At 44.3% G+C, this 19,590-nt stretch overlaps 3 protein-coding genes across 8 annotated transcripts; 2 read left to right on the top strand and 1 right to left on the bottom strand.

Annotated features, from left to right (window-relative positions):
• The first annotated feature begins 238 nt into the window (after nucleotides 1-238).
• On the top strand, nucleotides 239-12,559 carry LOC135369666 (ventricular zone-expressed PH domain-containing protein 1-like). 6 transcript variants are annotated; one of them, XM_064603164.1, is made up of 17 exons: nucleotides 239-438; nucleotides 929-1,186; nucleotides 1,258-1,402; nucleotides 1,517-1,691; nucleotides 1,958-2,121; nucleotides 2,741-2,950; nucleotides 3,037-3,269; nucleotides 3,368-3,597; nucleotides 3,731-3,938; nucleotides 4,980-5,349; nucleotides 6,321-6,456; nucleotides 6,528-6,667; nucleotides 7,387-7,515; nucleotides 7,600-7,752; nucleotides 7,848-7,946; nucleotides 8,846-8,875; nucleotides 11,051-11,215. In XM_064603164.1, the coding sequence occupies exons 2-17, from the start codon at nucleotides 978-980 to the stop codon at nucleotides 11,198-11,200; spliced, it is 2,781 nt and encodes a 926-aa protein (XP_064459234.1). In that variant the 5' UTR covers nucleotides 239-438; nucleotides 929-977; the 3' UTR covers nucleotides 11,201-11,215. The 6 variants fall into 6 exon arrangements, with proteins under 6 accessions (XP_064459234.1, XP_064459236.1, XP_064459235.1 ...); XM_064603166.1 differs by lacking the exon at nucleotides 11,051-11,215 and adding an exon at nucleotides 12,530-12,559 and having other exon boundaries at nucleotides 240-438; nucleotides 8,849-8,875; XM_064603165.1 differs by lacking the exon at nucleotides 11,051-11,215 and adding an exon at nucleotides 12,530-12,559 and having other exon boundaries at nucleotides 240-438.
• LOC135369670 (uncharacterized) lies at nucleotides 11,386-12,585 on the bottom strand. The gene is made up of 5 exons (XM_064603169.1): nucleotides 12,317-12,585; nucleotides 11,981-12,213; nucleotides 11,774-11,914; nucleotides 11,583-11,716; nucleotides 11,386-11,488 (listed from the first exon to the last, which is right to left on the bottom strand). The coding sequence occupies exons 1-5, from the start codon at nucleotides 12,459-12,461 to the stop codon at nucleotides 11,413-11,415; spliced, it is 729 nt and encodes a 242-aa protein (XP_064459239.1). The 5' UTR covers nucleotides 12,462-12,585; the 3' UTR covers nucleotides 11,386-11,412.
• Nucleotides 12,586-12,944: 359 nt separating this feature from the next.
• Nucleotides 12,945-16,814, top strand: LOC135369669 (lethal(2)neighbour of tid protein-like). The gene is made up of 9 exons (XM_064603168.1): nucleotides 12,945-13,284; nucleotides 13,883-13,982; nucleotides 14,061-14,208; nucleotides 14,292-14,452; nucleotides 14,891-15,011; nucleotides 15,074-15,276; nucleotides 15,341-15,402; nucleotides 15,762-15,897; nucleotides 16,634-16,814. The coding sequence occupies exons 1-9, from the start codon at nucleotides 13,068-13,070 to the stop codon at nucleotides 16,785-16,787; spliced, it is 1,302 nt and encodes a 433-aa protein (XP_064459238.1). The 5' UTR covers nucleotides 12,945-13,067; the 3' UTR covers nucleotides 16,788-16,814.
• Nucleotides 16,815-19,590: the final 2,776 nt, after the last annotated feature.

The raw sequence follows: 19,590 nt of genomic DNA, 5'->3' as shown, positions 1-19,590 counted from the left end.
ACCTGATTCTTTTTTTATAAATTTTTTAAATGTTATATTCACCGAATGCTTTTATATGTATAATTATACAGTTCACCGTTTACTCATTATGGTATCTAATTCTGTCCGTGCTCCTAATCGGTGAATATCCGCCAAAACCTGATCCTGTACTGATGGGTTCCCTGTGGACGTAGATACAGAAAACGAAAACGAAACCACAATGGCGGCCTTGCGCTGCACTTCCGGAACTGGCAACATTGTGCAAAGAAAACAACGAAAACAAAAAGTGCCTTCTGTTTAGTTGCGTTAGCCGAAAAACTACTGCATCGTGTTAGTAATTTGCAAGGTTACTAAAAGTTAGTTTGGATAACCTTTGAAGCCCCTGTTCCTTGTCCGCGTGTGCCTTCAACAGACAGATGAGAATGGACCGGGGGACGTTGCAGGGTCCTGCATGACAGGGTATGGGTGATTGACGCCTGGCTATGTGTATAATTTTTCTCGCTTTTAAAGAATTGGAATGAAGTGCTAGATCACTGTTGCATTTTTCCTTGGAAAATGAAAGCCTCTTGTATGGTAGTCGCTACTGAGCCTAGATAAGTTTCTGAAAGGCAGACGAGCAGTTTCCGAATTACAATGCGTCAACGTGGAGCTTGGAAGTAAGTCACGTTTCAGAAAGTTTTCGGAATATGCTTCCACAAATAGCCAGTCGTATCTGCAACGCGATAGTAAGCACACGTATTATCACCCCGGCTATCTTAACTTGGAATGGTTGGCATTGATACTATACTGGGAGCGTTGAGACGGAGACCTGTCAGATTGATATGCCGCCTTTGAGCAACGACAATAGCTCAGTCCGAGAGTCCGAGATACACATTCGTATTGTCAGAACTTGTCTTTGAGTGCGCGAAGCTCCCGTTTCAAAGCTCATTGGCCTTTCATTACATTTCAGATGTGATTGACCACAGTTAACAGCCTTCCTCCTAGGCTATTATGTGACTATGCACGAACTTCTTGCCCAAGTGCTAGAGAACAAGGACCTGTCACGTGCAGGTGACTTGTTCTCTGTGGATGATCAGAAGATAGTAGGAGATCTCTCCGAAGTTATCACTAAGATCAAGGAAATCGCGAGTGCCTCTGATTTTTTGCATAGCGACAACATTCAGAGTGTGGTGGAGATATGCATAACAAGGGTGACATCAGCTATCAGGCAAGTCACTTGTTTCCTTGCACTGTCATTTGAGCACAACAGGACTGAAAGCTTATTTTCTATGTGTACAGGGATACGGGCACAATAGAGCAGCATGCGCTCGCCCTAGTTTCCCTTTTAGAGTCCTGTCTGAACCACGACTTGCGGCCATCTCAAAAAGACGAAGATCCTCCTCATACAAAAATTGCGTCTGACATCGTCAGCTGCATCTTTCTGGTACGAACATACCGGAATTTATTAGAACGAGTTCTGATGACATACTTTCTCTATATTGCTAATAAGGAAGTTACATCTTTCCGTGCCCATAAATCGCTGCTTTTACCTTGACAGAATCACAACAAAAAATCCGTTATGAAACTTGCCCTCCCTGTGGCCATCAAGTTTCTCCACCGGGGCAACAAGGAGCTTAGCCATAATCTGTCGCGTTACTTGTCACTGGCTGCCATCAACAATGCAGAGCTCCTTTCACCGCATGTACAGCCCATTGTAGATAGTGTCATAAGCGGTGAGTGACATTTTATTGTGCCCATAGTTGAAGTAGTTGTGTACATAGAGAAGGATTGGAGAAAGGAGGTGCAAACTTGATGTCCTTTGCACTTAAAATAACGTTATAACAAGGCAATGAATGGGTCGCGTTCCTCTTGTATTGCTCTCAAGGTAGTAGCGTTTTTCATAACGGGAGGAGAAATAGTAGTACCTTATCACCCCTTTAATGTGACTGGAAGGTGTGAATGTAATTGAAAATAAAGTTATAATAATTCATTCTTTCAGGAAACTACGCTCTTGCTCGCGTGCTTCCATCAATCTACGTGGTGAAGAAAGATCCCATTCATGATCATCTGATGGCTCTCATCTCTCTCCTTCCTCTTTGTGAAAGCGCGGATAAGCTTAGCCTTCTAGCGCTCTTCGAACTTGTTGCCAAGCACAAGCCCTCCGTAAGCAGTTGTTTCTTTTTTTAGAATTTTGTGGTTGTGTGCTGTGCAGCTTGATTAGTCGCAGTACAGGCATTCTGTACCAAACCAAATTAACCCCTGATTAATTTTATGAATTAACATTATTATAATTATTATTAATAATGAATTAATAATTAAAACATGTTAATTGCACCAATTTAATTCATTCAGTTCCACACCAAAATGTTACATGGTATTTCCTAAATTTCAGCCACATAAGCATTTGAATAGATGTAAATTCCACTTCAAAAAGCAAGACTGTAACATACCTGGGAATATGAAAAACACTGCAGCCTTGCACAGTTTAGTCCCGTTAATTCAAACTCGAAGGGGACCAAAAGCTTGTTTGAATAAAGCTGAGTTCAAACTAAAGAGAGTGACTCTGATTGAGGGTACTCGTGATCCTGATGGGACCTGAACGTCAGTTCAAATTATCCAGAGCTTCAAATTAATGTCAGCAATCTTGAATTAACGTCATTGCACTGGCACAGGGCATCCTCCACGGCTTTCAAACATACACAGCTTTCTTTTTCAACATATGTGACTCCGTTATGCTGATCGAGCGCTTAGCTGCTCACGTATTGCGTTTATCTGTTTGTAGCTGTTGGAGAGCAACCTTCCTCAATTAAGCACATGTCTGGGAAGTGCCACGACAGCAGGCTCTGTGTTGCGAATCTTCCAAGAGATGGCATCGGCTAAGCCGTTACTCTTCGCCGAATACCTGAAGAAAATGAAAGCCGTAGCTCAAGCTCAGCCCACCCACCTGGTTGCCGTTGCACACATAATGGGTATCGTCGGGCGTCTCAGTCTGGTGAGAACGCGTCTCGATCGCCCCATCTTTTGGGACTTTTGGGTATCGTCCGACGCAAAAATGTGTTCTCTCGGGTTGCTCCGCAGGAAAGGGGCCGCGAGTGCATGGAGTTTCAGGTATCCCAGCTGGCTAAAGCGGACCACAACACGGCAGTGACGCTGCTTCGAGAGATCAAACATATTTCCGACGCATTCCCCATGCTCCTCCCGCGGTTCCTACACCAGATCTGCACCCAAGTCACCGAACCTGCCGCATCATCTACTATTCGTTACTACCTCCAACAACTGAAAGCCGATGCTGCCGTCGCTACCTCACACAGGTAGTAGAGTCTGCACTTGCGCACCGGCCATTGGAAATGGCTTCATGGGCAGCTATTCTTTGAATGAACCGTTTCTTTTTTTTGTTTTGTTTTTTTAGGTCCCAGGTCATAAACCAAACGACGGGTGGAGTGACAATAGTTAAAGTTGGTGGCAGCCGACAGGACTTGCCAACCGCTAGTCGCGCGGGCAGTCGAACGAGCGTCTCGGCCAGATCGGCAGGTTTGGGTTCCCACGAGGGCGCAGCACGATCTGCGGGGCACTTAGGCTCGGCTCAGCAGCTGATTCACCGTAGTATGACTAGGCTTCCTTCCGTGAATCAGATGCAAGGTAAGCATTCCTGTCGAGTCACGTACTAAATTTTCTGCGTACCCGAAATATGTTTCATTTATCGCGCAAGCAACGCCGGTACCTCTCCTATTTTCCCAATTTTCCTGCCGCTAATGCATTGGGTCACCTGCAGGTCACATGCAGAGCAGCAGCCGACTGAGTTCACCCTGCGGGTTACACAACAGCATGTCATCCAAGTTGAGCTCGAGCTCCCCAGTCAACAGAAGCCTTTCTGCTCTCAATAGCCGGCACAACCTGAGCCTCTTGGGTAATCATGCTGGTGGCAGCAGAGTGTCCAGCTGTGGTGTAACGGTCACAACATCAGCTCATAAGAGCATCAGGTGTGTTCACATTTCACTTAGCACCTGCTTCCTGTTTCACTTGATGAGTGTACTTGTAGCGATCACCGCCAAGAGCAAAGAAGCGCAGATCATCGGGCTCGTACATATTGGTATACTTCCACTCTCGAGAGTTAGAAATAAAATTTGTGCTTCCGTAGCATGCTTGTTGTGTTGGGTATCCTTCTTGTTCTAGAATCCTTGTGCAGCGTTTGGTTGGTTTGATTAACTTGATTTGTTACGCTTGATTGAGTTCTGTGACATTTGATGTTCTCGCTTTATTATAATTGTTTTTGTCGAATTTCACATTAATGCGCCTTGTCGGTAAATGTCAGACAGGAAAGCTTATTCACGTATTTTGTTAGCTCAAATGTTTTGTGTGTTTGCTTTAAAAGTGTGGATGTCGCCTTTGACGAGCGTTTCCACAATACGGACAGTGAGCAGTTAGCTGTTTGAAGTGTGCAGGCAGACTAAGTCGCGACACTAAGCCAACCACGGACGGCTTCAGACTTTCGAAAGGAATTGACCCGTAGGAGTTAACTTGTCCCGAAGCATAGGTTTTTGATTTAAGGGTTCCATGTTTGTGACCTAGAATACGCATTTTTACCCTCGAGTTGCGTATCTTCTCCGTTGCCAGCTATACACAAAAAAGCGATTCGAGGAATGGGTGCCGCCACCGTGTGGTAATCACAGTTTCGCGCCCATATGTTTTCTCCCACTCGGGAACCTGTGTAGAAAAGACATCGCATCGGCCAGCACTCCGCACGCGGGAGGAAACAATCTTCTTTTTCCTCGATCTTTCGAACGTTGGTACGTCTCTCAAATGTTTACCGGTTGACCAGTTATATATGGAATGTTATGTCACGGTCAAGTCACGCTCATTAAAGACGGCGGCCACCAGCATTCATCCCAGTGGGAAGAACGATTTTGGCAATCCACCCCTATTGCTGTGCCGTCGCTGGGAACAAGGCTAAGGAACACACAGAGACTAGTGGTTTGAGAGTAACGCGACCAGGTCTATACAATGACTTCCTGTTCTTGCAGCATCCCAACACTTACAGAAGAGGTCATGACCGGCCGTCCCATAATGACCGTGTCCATCACGAGCAGCATTCCTCGACCCATTCCGGAGCTCCTCCTCGAGCCATCGATCCAGGAGGACGTTGAACCCTCCAACCCCTCCCCCCTGCCTCCAGCATCTGTAGCCATTCCAACCCCTTCGTATTCTTCTTCTTCCGCCACTCCTCCTCCGTACGTTGACATAGGTTCTCGGCTTCAAAGTCCCCACGATGGGTCTCTCAGTTCCAACAATCAAGGGAGCAACGGAGGTGCCACTACGGACGCTGCTGCAAGTTCAGCGGCGGAGGAAGAAAATGTGGTTGTGGTCACGAGGAAGGTCCGACCGTCGTCGCAGGTCAGTCAGTGGAGGTTTAAACTAAATTATTAAACTAAAGTCATCAGCTCCTTCCTGTGGGTGGACCCAGCTTAGCTCTGTACGAATATTTTATGCATAGGGTTCTTTGTTTTCGGGTAAAACCCGAAATCTACATGAAATCCTTGTGGTCCTTCGACTTGTCATTCTAGGTAAACCACCGGAAAAGTGAATCATAATATCAGCAAAGAGTGCTATTTGTGACAACCTATTTGTCCTCCTTTTATAATCCCCACCTGCGGGAGAAAAAAGGCGAGTTTTTGTGGAGCTCGGACAAGTGTTTGAATACCGTGGTCGTTCACTGCCCCAGCTCCGCGCGGAAATATAAAGATTCTTCTTTCTCGTCCCAGTGTCACAGCAGTGGCTTGTTTCATATGCCTTTCGCTTCACCCGAAAGTTCCCCGATGACTTATCAAACAGAGATTGTAGTGCCCGATTTCTCCCAGAGTTCTCGTTTGTAAATAGCACCTGATCCCCCCCCCGAATTTGAAAAATCATAAAACTCAAAAACGAAGAACCCTATTTAAGCGGTAATTTATCCGGACCCCTCCAGCGCCCTTACCCCAAAATCACCCCCTCTCTATGTTTCCTGTGCACCTCTTTGCAGGGAGGCCTTTGTTCATTTCGGGTTTATACATATGTTGGCAACAAAAACATAGAGCTGTTACAACCTTAGCTTAATTAGTATTGTAGTAATGACGTCCCCTCTCCCCCCAATTCTTTGAAACACCCCTTGTGCTTTGAGGATTGGTATTCCCGTAAGATGGGAGCAGCGGTGATGACAGCTATATCTGCTGCTGATTTGGGCCTTTCTATTAGTCAGGTTAGTTGGGGGTGTTGTAAGATCTTCGAGGGGTATTGGGGGTGCTGGCAAAATCCCTGTTTGCATGTGCATCTGAAAAGTCCTACATGCAAAGTGTCATATGAAGAAAACCATGCTGCTTGATGTGCAGAGGATTTCTGTGTTCGAGCCATATCCGATGCGGGATGCTGTTCAACATTTTTGCGAGAAGCACCTAGACAAGATCAAGGCATACATGCAGGTTGTCTTTGTGAAGTTGCCTCTACCGTCGAAGTGCACAATCGAAGGTAAGAAACCCATTTCTGCTCGGCTTGTTGTGATAACATATATATATATGTCACTTTCTTAATTACTTCAGAAAGAAAATCGAGAAAGCACGCCATCCTGCAGTTTGCTTGCCAGGGCAAGGGAGAACATTGTCTCTACAGCAAGACCCTCTTTGTTATGAAAACGAGGAATCCAAGACTGTGGATCCATCTGATGTTCCTCGCGTTGCAGGTGGGACCCTTTTTTCTAGAGCAGTGAGTGTGTGCATTTTTATATATTTTTTTTCATTGCTGTTTTTTGTTTTCATTTCTATGTTGTTGCATTTTTCTCTCCAAGAATACACGTCAAACAGTGTATTCATCACAGAGAGACTTTATGCAATTTTATGATTTTTTTGGCATTGCTATTTTTGTTTTTCATTTCTCTTTTCTGACAAAAATACATGTCAAACAGTGTATTCATCGTGCGAAGACTTTACGCATTTTATGATTTTTTTTTTTCATTGCTGCTTTTGTTTTTGTTTTTCATTTCTACGTTGTTGTTTTTTTCTGGCCAAGAATACATGTCAAACAGTGTATTCATCACACCGAGACTTTATGCATTTTTTTTCTGCCTACTCAAGCCAAATGATGTTGGTATCTTTTGTGTTCACGATTGCATTCATACCATAATCCCTGTAAGGTGCAACATGTTCACATGGATCAGTTCTTGTGTTACCATCTGTGTTGTGCAACCTCGGGCTGTGTTATGCCTTATTTGCGAGCACGGTACTTCATTGTAACAAGCCCTCTGTTCACTGCTGTACCGAAACCCGCTATGCATGATTCGTATACATTATATGAGGGCTTTGAAAGAAATTGTACTGCATTGCACAAGTGGTGGGTACCAACATTTTCATTTTGGTAGTATATGCTTTTGAGTCTGACTCAGATATCGAACGATGGTTCCAGGCACGTGCTTCAAATGCATTGAGCACTCGAGAGTCGTCAGTGAGCAGTCTTAAAAACTGCTGGGACATCCTCAAGTACGACAACAAGTCATTCCTGGCATTAGTAACATCGTCATTTCCATCTGCAAAGGTGGGGGAAACTCTCAATCAAATTTTTGCACTGCTGCACACATCAGTTCCAGTTACATATTCCTGTTCTCCCCTTTTCAAACAGGACCAGGACCACCTCATAGGAGAACTACGGTGCGAGAGGTTCTTCGACGTCTTTGAATATAACGGCCCGCTAACCCTCTGGGGTTGCTTCCTGTGCAATCATCCTGATAGGGCTCAAGGGTTTCTACAAGAGGGAGGCGAACCTGTCATTGAGGTATGCGCGGAAACAAGCTCGACAGTTTTGTGGGCTGGTAACACCTGAGGGAGGCGTGGACTGTAAGCACTTAATCAATTTAATCACTTAATCAGGGTCAGTTAAAAGAGAAAAAGAAGAAATGGAAACTGTTCAGACACTGGAGAACACGATACTTCACGCTGTCGGGTGCACACCTTTCATATCGTGGCTTGGTAAGTACTTTTCTTCTACCCATCTTTCGTGGTTCCTGGCCATTATTAGCTACTACGAATGCATTGTAGCTCGATTGTAGGTAGATTTTGTACTCCTGGTAACAGTAGTGAGTTCTAGTAGCTAGAAAGGTGTTCCGTAAAAACTTGATGAGCCAATCACCTTATTCCTTGGAAGTGGCCTACGTCATGTTGGTCATCTTTGATTTGACAGCTTGTTTTGTCGTATCGCTTTTGTGGTGTGCCTCAAATCTACTAAAACTTCATAGTAACCGTGTGAACCACTGGGCGTGCCAACCTTATTTTGGTTATGGGACCTCTCTGAGTTTTTTTGCCAGCCATGAGAACAGGACAAAAAAAATGTATGCACCTTATTGTACAGCCTGTTTCTTTAGCTTTTTTTGACAGATATAAAAAAAGAGCCCTGTGTTTTAGAGTTGAACCCTAAACCTGTTTTTACCCGCCGATTTGCTTCGTCACTTCGGGTAAAAGCTGAGAAACCCCTGCCACAAATTTGCCAAAGTTCACCTCCCAAACACAATATAGTGGCCAAATATTGGCTGGACATCAGCAATATCGGCCCAGTATTGCCAATATTGGACAAAGACGTTGTGCTGCTTGGGGCATATGCACACCGGCTGCTAGGGTCTTATGTTTGTCTGAAATGCGAAGCGCGCTATTTTTTTATTTATTTATTTCCACCTGAAAATGTACTTTTCTACCCAGTATATTGCCCCAATTTTACCGTATTTTGCAGGTCCCAAAATAAAACCATATTTTTGAACCCTGGCTTTACAAAAACAAAAAAAAAACATGGAATCCAAAACCACAAAGGTCTTGAACGTCACTGTACCTCTCTCGGAAGTTTTATGCGCAGCACTAAGATAATGACTTTATTCCAGAAGGACGACAAGGAGGCGCAGCCAATCGAGGTAAGCCAAATTAGGAGTGTGCGTCCAATCAGCAGCCGTGGCCGAAACATTCCCAAGGCGTTTGAAATCTTCACGTCAGATAGGACTTTTGTTCTCAAAGCAAAAGACAGCAAAAACACTGAACAGTGGGTTCAGTGTTTGTCGATTGCCCTTGCTCGCTCCCATGCCAAGGAAAGTGTTCACTGACACACAAAATGTGTTCCAGCTGGGGACCTGAGCGATCTACTATGCATTTCCTGATATCATTGTATTGTCTGTGCCATTTAAAGCTCCGTAGGGACGAGGGACCGTTCATCTTTAGGTACAGTGGAACCCCAGTGATATGACCTCGGATTATATATGGTTCCTCAAATGATGTGATGTTCTTGCTGGCAGCATCAGATTCCTCGTAATGGTGAGGTGAGGTGAGGTGAGGTCTCCTTGGATGCCACGCTTTGCAAAACTATGCTTTCTGCTGTGCTGTACAAATGGAACTTTTTCCATGTCGTGTGTCTTGCACTGTACAGGGGCTCTAGCCACTGTGTGATGGCGTTGTGGGTGCTTCAGCCAGGTGTGGGGGTGTTCACTCCCCTCCTCCTCCCCAAAATCTCCTTTAGTAGTGCATTTGGGAAAGGGAGACGAGGGGGAATCCTCCTCCCCATGTGAAGTCCCCATTGAACCCGTCCTGAAATACGTATGTGGCTACGCCACTGCCTGCATGGGCTGGACCTGCTATGAAGAGTACCCCTAGCTTGTCATAGGAACTGTTTTCCTATATTTGCTTTAAGTACAACTGTTGATAGCCCAAAACTGGATGCAGGATTTTTATTTTTTACATTCCCAGAAAAATTGTATCACTGGGGTTTCATCGTATTTTTTGCCAGCAAGTACCATTCCGCGTGTCAAAGTGGGTCTACCAGTTCTGGACTTGTTCAGCTACAAACAGCATCATCACACACTTGTCCAGCATCATGTCCAGCATGATGATGTTTGTTGCCCTCTGACAGGTACTATATGCAAATGTCCTTTAGTAACTAATTGTTACTGACATGGAACAGTTTTGCAGAAAGGACCACTAATTTTTCTGTTGTGCAAACAATGAAATAACACTCTCTGGGCATTCATTGTGAACACAATGGCTCTTCCAGATTTGTTTCGATATTCCCACAAACAGTGTTAACGAATCTGCTAGAGTGTCACACATTTGCAGCTCCAAAAACATATATTGCACTATAAAACACATAGCTCTCTATGTTAACTGTCAGTAGGGCATGATTCTCAAGACCTTTGTGGAGCAGAGACCACCACCATCATCACCACCATCATCATCATTCTCATGTCATCTGGTTGTAACTTGTGGATACCCCACAAGCATTATACCAACCCAGCTTCTATTCTAGCGCAGTGGCATTGTGTATGTGTCCGCAAGAGTACTTGCTGAGCCTTTGCAAGTTTTTCGTTCTATCTGTACCTCATTTTTAATCAGAGTGTAATTTATTAGATAAGTTATTATATATGCATAATATAGTGCGAAAAATTTTGGTTAAGGTAAACTAAACCCCGGAATGCTAGCTACGATTCTTTAAGACCAGTGAATGAGAATGAATGATGGAATGTCAGTGGCACTTGCTAGTCTTTCAAAAGCATTGTGCCTTTATTTTGAAGCTTGTCTACGTATCGCACAGATATTGAGGTGGAGTCCTATGCTTACTACCACGACAAGCTGTACGGCATTTGTTGGTTTGTCTTTCTGGAAGAAAATTTAGTACGTGTCCTCCACGTAGCACTCGTTAATTCTGCAAACCTCGTTACGAGACGGTTCTGCACGACACCTTGTACATTACAGAGTATATTTATGCTTGTACGTTCCACTGTAATGCAAACCTCAACGGAGCCAATAGAAAATGACAGGTTTGCCATACAAACATAGTGTACATAAGATATGTTGGCTTATGAACATCAGGGTGTGAGCCGAAAATCTGTTTAGTGCACACATAGTATTTATTTCTTTATCATGCATCATAGTCTCATATATAGCAATAATATTAAAGGTGAAGGAAGGTGAAGAGTTGGTGCCTTTATAGGTCTCGTATGGTGGTGCAGTTGTACACCTGGCCATTTTCTCTGTGGTGGAAGCTGCATGTTTATATAATGGTCATAAAGAACCGCAATTCAATAGAAGCTATTTCCTTGCAGGCGTCTAATATTAAAAGTCTCTCTCTAACTTGGGGACTACCCATGCCACTCCTCCTATCGTGGAATAAAACGGATCGAACATACGTTCTCACTATTGTCTTTGTTACTACAGATGTTTTTGTGCATATTTTTGGCAAAACAAAAGAATAGTATCCTCACACCACTGGTAACACTATGCAGTAAGTCTTGGTGTGCGATGAACCACTTTTAAAAAAAAAAAACTTTGGCACATTTTTTCGTGAAACACCCTGTATGTTTATTTCGCCCTACCCTACGCGCAAGGATGTCTGTGTCCATTGTGAACATATCACGGCTGGCTGTTGTGATACGTTCCCTGAATTTTTTATGGATTTTATTTCCTTCTAGAACGTGGGGATGTTCTTTGGGTTGCATACTTCTTTGAAAGGTTGCAGAATCCTAGCTATTGTTGACAACAAGCTGAAATACGAAAGCAAGACTAGAAACCTTCTTACGTCTTGCAGCACAATAGTCATATCACGATAAATCTAGTCTGTCAAGTTTCGTCACGCACTCGTAGAGATGACGCGAATGTCCTGGAGGAGCGCCCTGGAGACTATAGGTTGGCGGGCGATAGACATTTTTAAGGCTCGGTGCCTCTTGGTACGTCTTCGTTGTTTCCAAGAGTGTAAGAGGAGGTTCGGGGTCCTGGTGACAAACACATAATTAGCTCGTGGTTATCCACAGGCACATTCAAAATTGAACCTTCTTCCGTGGCTTGAGAATCCGTCCTCGCAGGTTGGCCTTGCGCTCCACATCCTTGAGAAATGCTGCGGTGTCAAACTCCAGAGGAGTAAGGTTCTTGTACACCGTCTCTTCGAGAGGAATATTGACTGCTGAAGACACCTGCCAAGATAGATGAAGCCAATTGGCAGACGTTCTTAATTGAACTGAAATGAAAGTTTAAAGCACCTTTTTGTCGAACAGTTCACGAGAGTAGGTCGACGCGAAAAGCCTCTTCTTTACGTCTTTCTCCAGCTTGCGTTGCTCCAATTTTTTTATTTTCGCCTCCAGCTTCTTCGCGCTGCTGAGTACAGGAGCTGAGTACTTCTCTTCCCCACCTCCTTCAGAATCGGGTACGCCGCGCTTCTGCGGTGTTCCTTCCATCACAGGTTCTTTTCCCGGGGCAACTTCAGGGGTGAAGCCTGATGGAAACAAACATAAATACGTGTAATCATGTAGTGATACCATACGCAGTTCAAAGAAACCGCGGTTGCCCCGATGAAAATACCCTTCATCAAAGCTTACCTCTTCGTCCTTGCCATTTATCCTGCAGTATACCCAAATGAAATTGGATGACAAACAAAAATTGGACGTGAAAAACGGGAAAAGAAGGAAAACTTCCTGAGTGTTTTGCGGCGATGGTTGGTTGGTTGGCGCTTTCCACGCGCATTTGTTGTCGTCTGTATGTTGAAGCACTGTGGCACTAGCGAGCGCATCCGTACAAAAAGCAAGTTCCAGAATTTCAGGATCTAGCCAGTCTAACGGTGAGAGCGTGACTGAAAGAAGAGGAACATGTGGGCAAAGGCAACGTAGGTAGGTATAAAAGCGAAGATGGTTCCATTTTTACAGATCGTGAGAAAAATATACTACAGCCGGAGCACGGAGGCAGTGCCGTAAAGTGATTGAGTGATTGTTCGTTTCGGTTTCGGTTTCCCTCCGGCACGGGTGTAGCTGCGCAGTGCCTATCATATTTATCTGTCGATGCTTCACATGCTTCACATTTTTCTTTCGAAATGTAGAACGCTGTTTGAATGCAGACGAGATTGTTTTTTTTTTCTTTGTTTTTCTGTCGCTTGATACAATCTTTAATACAAAAATCAGCTGTCGGCATGCCGAGAGTGCAGGCCGCACGCACTGACTGCCGAACTACATTCTCTGTTCTTGTGTCCATGCGCTGCGGAGGACGGTACAAAATAGGCGAAGCCATGCGTTGCAGTGTTCTGCAATTTTTCAGCTGCTGAGGCGGCTGAAGCGTGTGATAGCATCACGCAGTATCATGCCACCTCGAAGTCACTTGAAACGTAACCATTACCATCGGAAAAATGATTTTTTCAGCAAGTACTTCAAGGTAACATATAACCGCGTGATGCACGACATACGAACCTTAAACCCGAAAACAGTCTTCTTTGATCCCGGCGCTCTGTCCGTAGTAGTACCGCTGCTGCTTGTGGCAGAAATTGCTCTGAACATCGTTGTGATCGAGAAAGTGCCATGTAAGTTTTCCGCCAGGTACGCTATTATAAGAAGCGTAGCGAATTCGTGCGAGAGAGGTTGTCCTATCTACGCACCGCCAAGAATCTCAAGTAAAAAAGCAAAGCGCTTAAAATTGCGCGGCAATATCCAGTCAGCAGGACGGTATTTGTAAAATGCGTGAATAGAAGAAATACGATTGAAATCAGGCTGTTCACGGAAAAGGCGATGTGTGCCTAGTGCAGAGCTCGCACATCTCCTCGGGGCCGGCATACATCAGGCTATTCGTGAATTACCTTCATTTCATTGGTTTAAGTAGCTGTGCTTATCACAGGTGGTATGGCTAACCCCAGTTATTTGTCTGTCACATGTGAACTCAATTGCACACAGTTTTGTTTAACTTTTCTCTACCTTCTGCAATCCAGCCTGAAAAACGCGCTTCTGCAAAACGCATATACGTAGCCTGCCTCTATTGATGCAGTATATTTTTTTTGTCTTCTGTTGTAGACAGGAAAGACTAATAAAGACATTCCCATGAAACTTCTTCGGGACCCCCTTAGTGTTCAGCCAGTTTTTTGTGTAAAAGCTTCGTGCTTCTAACTTCAACGCCTTATTTTGCAGACACTGAAATAGACTGGAAAGCTTATATGCAGGAAGTCGAGGGAGTTATCAATGGTACATACGACTATGCTCAACTAAAGGGTGATACCGGACCACTTGTGTAAGTTTCTATTCCTGTGGAGGAATTTTTCTCTTAATTTCACGAAAATGTTCCGTTTTGTCCGGGTGTACCTTGCAGGTATCCAGCAGGTTTTGTCTACATATTTACACTCTTGTACTACGTCACTAGTCATGGCACAAACATTTACTTGGCTCAATACATCTTCGCTGGCATCTACCTCGCAACAATTTTCTTAGTCTTCAACATTTACCACCGAACGAGAAAGGCAAGTATGACTCGATGCGCCATTTCAGTATTTTCTCAAGCGTGGTTCGACCTTGTGTGACGACGTGTCTTTCTTGCTCTCAGGTGCCTCCGTATGTCCTCGCCCTGATGTGCTTCACGTCGTACCGTATCCACTCCATTTATATTTTGCGTCTGTTTTGTGATACCTTCGCAATGCTCTTCTTGTACGCAGCACTTGCATGTTTTCTCCATCCACGGTGGGCCTTAGGCTGTGCATTTTACAGGTTTGTATAGATTGAATCAAGTGAGAAGATATTATACCAGGTACAGGTTGGGAAAAAAGTTTACGGAACATGTCACCGGCGTATTTCTTCATCGGAGCGTCCCTCTTCTAGTTATCAGGGAAAGATTGAGTAAGGAACGGGTAACAGGCTATGCTGTCCATCTTTGAGTATGTGTGTCCGCTCCTGTTTGCTGCTAGGGCGTCGCTCCAGTGAAGAAACGCGACACCCAGGGTGTTCCGTAAACTTTTGTCCCAAGCTGCGCTACAAATGACCATTGGCAGCAGCTCCTGAAATCTCACCACAGTTTACAGTGACAAAACTTATAGAAAAGAGTTGCATTGTACCAACCAAAACACCTTTACAAATTTTAACTCCTATCCTGCATGTGATGTTGATATGTCAGTTCTCATTTGTCATCTCCTTGTGATCCCCCAACAGTTTAGCCGTCTCGGTGAAAATGAACATCCTTCTCTTCGCTCCCGCACTGTTCTTCGTGCTTCTGTCTACGCAGGGCATCAAGAACACGCTCATTCACGTGGTTACGTGCGGCCTCATTCAGGTACGCGTCTTCCATCACCCGTACGGGTTCGATACTAATGTGAACTCAATTTTTGCTTCCAGCTCTTACTGGCTCTGCCATTCCTGCTAAGCAACCCAGTGTCCTATGTCACGAGGGCCTTTGATTTAGGCCGTGTCTTCCTGTACCAATGGACTGTGAACTGGCGCTTCATTCCAGAGGAAATATTCCTCGGCCGTCCGTTGCACTTCACCCTTCTGGGCCTCCATCTGTTATGTCTCCTATGTTTCCTACCAAAATGGATAAGGTCGGTCGTCGAGGCATGTAGTGACCGCCGTTTGCTTGAACGTGTGCGTGTGATCTCTCTGCAGGTATCTGAAGATGAGAAAAATTGGCACAAACAAAGGAAAAGCCGTAGTCATGTTTCCTGACCGTATCCTTACATGGCAGTATTGTCACCTGGCCCCTTTATTGTTCTTCTGTTGTCATTGATTTTCCATTGTTGGCGAAGGCTTCTGTTTTGACGTAGAATTTACGTGGTTCCACTCATTCATGCAACAGACAAGAACCGTGTGACATTTTAGCATTACTGTTGGTATAGTGTGAAATTAATTTGGTTAATATGACTTATTTATTTATTGGTGATTAGCAATTGACATAATTAATATAGTTGATTTCGTTACATTAAATTAAAAAAGTAAGTTCTGTGGCAAATTTAGATCTCTCCAACAGTGAGTCCCGCAATAAACTTGTACTTGAGTTTGTCCCATCCTTAACCATGAATGCATCCAGAGATCCTTTTACCATTGCTCTCCTGCAATTTCATCGGCATGGTATTCTGTCGGTCACTGCACTACCAGTTTTACAGTTGGTACTATCATAGTATACCCTACCTGCTCTGGTCTACAAGGCTCTCGACTGTTACCAAGTAAGGAAAACATACAGGGTGTTTCAATACATGTATCTGGAGCTAAGCGCTGTTGGACAATATCACTCAGTAAACCAACGTCTATCTGGATACCGTGTCATCCAGAAAAAACGATACCGAATGGATTCTATTTCATGCGATCGTTTATTATCCAAACTTTCGTTTCGGGCCTCGGCGAGAAATTTTGAGGTACGGCTGTGGAAAATGTTAGACAGCTGCCTTCACTTATCCAACAGTGGTGCGTTTAATTTCCGTGATTTAATACAGTATCTGAATTCCACAACACTGGACATATCTTATCACCCTGGAGTGTGCCAGTGTTAATCACGTTAAGTGGTTTGTTTTGATGTCTGCTCTCAAACTCTCCGTACCTTGCCTAAAGGCATCTAGATGGCTGATTTGCACAACACTTTTGTGTTAGGCTGGCTTGTTCTGCCAATGCAATGTAGAGCATGTCATGCTGCTAAAAGTACTGGAACACAACGAATCCACGTATGATATCCATGTACCGACAAGCCCAAATAGAGGTTTTAGTGTACTATACAAAATGTGCAGACGTCATATTTGTGTGTGCACACCTGGTCTAACATGTCCTTCCATGCTAGCGTAATGTTCTGCAGTGTCCTGTGCACACATTGCACAAAGGGTCATGTAACCATAGCTCCCAAGTGTCATGCCTGACGTGGCATTTTTACGAGCCTCCCTCTGGGTTATTTATTTATTTATTTATTTGCAGGCTGTTTATTTGGGGTTTGATAGAACTGTCTTGGAACACATATCCATCTACTGACTGGAGTAGTCTGCTGTTGCTGTTCTCGCACCTCACCTTGCTGGTGGAACTATGGAGGCATTGGCCAAAGGACCCTGACGTGTTAGGCAAGAGTGAATGATGGATAAAGGATATTTTGATGCAAGAACGTCCTGTTTTCTAGCAAAGCATGCAAAGTGGCTCAGTACCTCAGTAGAAAGTACAACACATTTTGATAACCGCTGGTTGCGTTACAAAATAATAGTTGCAATGGTCAGTGATATTTTTGTCCGTGTATCAAGACACACAAAGTTCATTAAACTCTACTCCCCACCCCAATCAGTCAGAGGACAGGAGAGAGCGTGCTTAAGGAAAGCAACAAAACAGAACCTCTAATTCCAGCTAGGAATGGATCATTGCTTCTGAGGGAATGCTTGTAGAACATGCATTTCAGGGGTGCTAAGGCCAGGGAATGACTGTCAGAAGTTGTCAGTCTGTATTAAAACTAGCTTGAAACATTCAAAGGCTGCACCATTGCAAAGGTCTCTGTGGAAGCCACCCAATGTGTTAGAGAGCTGCTTTTAAAGGCCTTTGTAAACAGCTCTTTTTAACATAAAATGTCTTTTCTTTCTAAGGGTGGGAGTATTCTGTAGGATTAGCCTGTTGCGCTGTGTGTTCTTTTACAGAAGACTTCTTTTACAGAAGACTGCTGTTCAGCAGTCTTCTTTCCTTGTGCAAAAGAGGTACATTGCAGGGCAAATGAGCTACAAGGCAGTGTTTTCCTCATACTCAAAAGCCTAAAACTACAGAAGATTCGCAATTTGTCTCTTAAAAAAGTAGAAACTCTACTAAAAGGGATGATGGCCTCATCACTAAGCAATAGTGCTGGATGAAGAGGCAAAAAATATGTATAAAACTCTGAAATGATGCTGACGGTGAGTTTCGTGGTGTGGCCAGGTGATAAGTATGTGCATGACAGAGGAGCTCACCTCCTCATTTAAGTGAGCTACACCTTTCGTATCTTATTCGATTTAGATGTGTTACTTGATCTGACATGACTCTGGCATATCATCTGATATGCATAACACCGCTCACAAGTCTGTATAACACTAGGCTCGGTGGAGGATTCACACATAAAAGATGAAACGACATACCCTTTAATTGTGCGCACACATAATTAAACTCAGCACAAACTGATGCAATACAATGACCAGCAAACGAGTCACGCACCTGGCATTTTCCAGCGCAATCAGCTTGCAGGGGACTTGTCTTGAGATCAGGCAATCTCAAAATACTTAATGGGATGATGTCACAGATGGAACCAGCTATCATGAGACTGAACCGACATGAACATTGGAGGAACTCGATGACGCATCTTGACGCTCGGAACACGGCTCTCCTTCCACCTCAGAATCACCGAGGTGAACTTCAAGAGCAGAGGAGAACGATTGTCATCTATACGATATCTATCTTGACACTATTATTTACAAGTGCGCCGATATAACCCCACAACGGAGGCGTAAGAAGTGCTTTCTTTCTCGTACTATGTGTTTTGGAACACGGTGAATAGACATAAATAAGGGTGGGATAAAAGAGCTCCTCCTCTAAGTACAACACAAGTACACGTCGCAGGTACACACATATCGCTTTCACTGTGAAAGGCGTCGATCCCACGCATGATCACACTCCAGTAAAGTTCCACGACGTCTCAGCCGAAATTTCCGAACAGGTTGCCTATGCTGGACTTGATGTTGTTCCAGACACGCGGTGGCGCGTGTTGAGAGGCCTGCGTCAGGAAGTTGAAGTTGGACGCGGAAGGGCGCATGTATGGTCGGTGCAAAAGGCCCTGCGAAGAAAGTGGTGGTCGTTAGCCCGGGAGGCAGCTCTTGGAACTTGGTGCACACTTTCTTTGGTGATGCTGCAGAAGATTTTTGTTTTTCTTCCACTGTGGTTCTCCTACACTTGATATAGCTTATCCTTTCTAAATTACTACATCCTATGAGGTGTAGTAACCAAATAAGGATATTGCTCCCTATTAGTCATACTACGCTCATACCCTTACAAAGGAAAATCTCTGCAGGTCTGTACAGGGTGCTTCACAAACCGGTTAAAATAAAATATTTATATACAAGAGGTACTTGATAATGTTAGTCTGGATTCACCTTACTGTTACTACACAGTATTTCTGCATCTTTGGTGTACAGTGGGTATGAGAGGCGCCCTCGCAGTGTCTTTGTGGAAGGATGACGTCACAACGTCTATCCTTCGAAAGAAGGGATGCCAACAAGTTGTGTAGCACTTGGAACAGACTGATGTCACTTGTAGGCAGGCAGTGTTTACCATCTGCCTCCCTTCCCGTGATTGGTGGGGTTAGATGTTTTTTTGAGCGTGCCTTTACAAGAAAGGATCTAGAATGCTCATTTCTACAATATCTTTTTGCCCTGAGATGGCATAAAAATGCGAGCATGTTACCATGACAACAGGTACACTGCATGTGCTGTTTGTTGCTCGCTTGCAGTATAAAGTACCCTCGACATGGCAACTCCTCATGTGCAGCTCGCATAGCTTAATCAGAATAGAACTACATGAAGACCTTCAGTGATATTTTGACAGGTCAGATGGAGCACCCTGTAGACTTACTGTCCCTCACAGATGGGCTTCTCATTGCCTATTTGGTGGCAGAGACATCATTCCAGGGTCTCCAAACATCCTTTCCTTTGGAAGGGTAAAAAGGTTATGTGCATGCTCCGTCAACTATCTCGGTGCCGTACTCGTGCACCCTCAGGCACCGGGTGAGCTCATGCATTGTCATGAGGACAAAAGGTACATGTATTTCTCAAAATAAGAGAAGGGAGTCATAGACTGTGTCACACTATCCAGAACAGGAATTGTGGTAAAAAATCCACTATTCACGAGCTGCTAGTAAGTGCAGCCCTCTTTCCTTC

This window comes from Ornithodoros turicata, chromosome 10 (assembly GCF_037126465.1).
Source record: "Ornithodoros turicata isolate Travis chromosome 10, ASM3712646v1, whole genome shotgun sequence".
Classification (NCBI taxonomy): domain Eukaryota; kingdom Metazoa; phylum Arthropoda; class Arachnida; order Ixodida; family Argasidae; genus Ornithodoros; species Ornithodoros turicata.
This window is presented reverse-complemented; position numbering and strand designations above follow the sequence as displayed.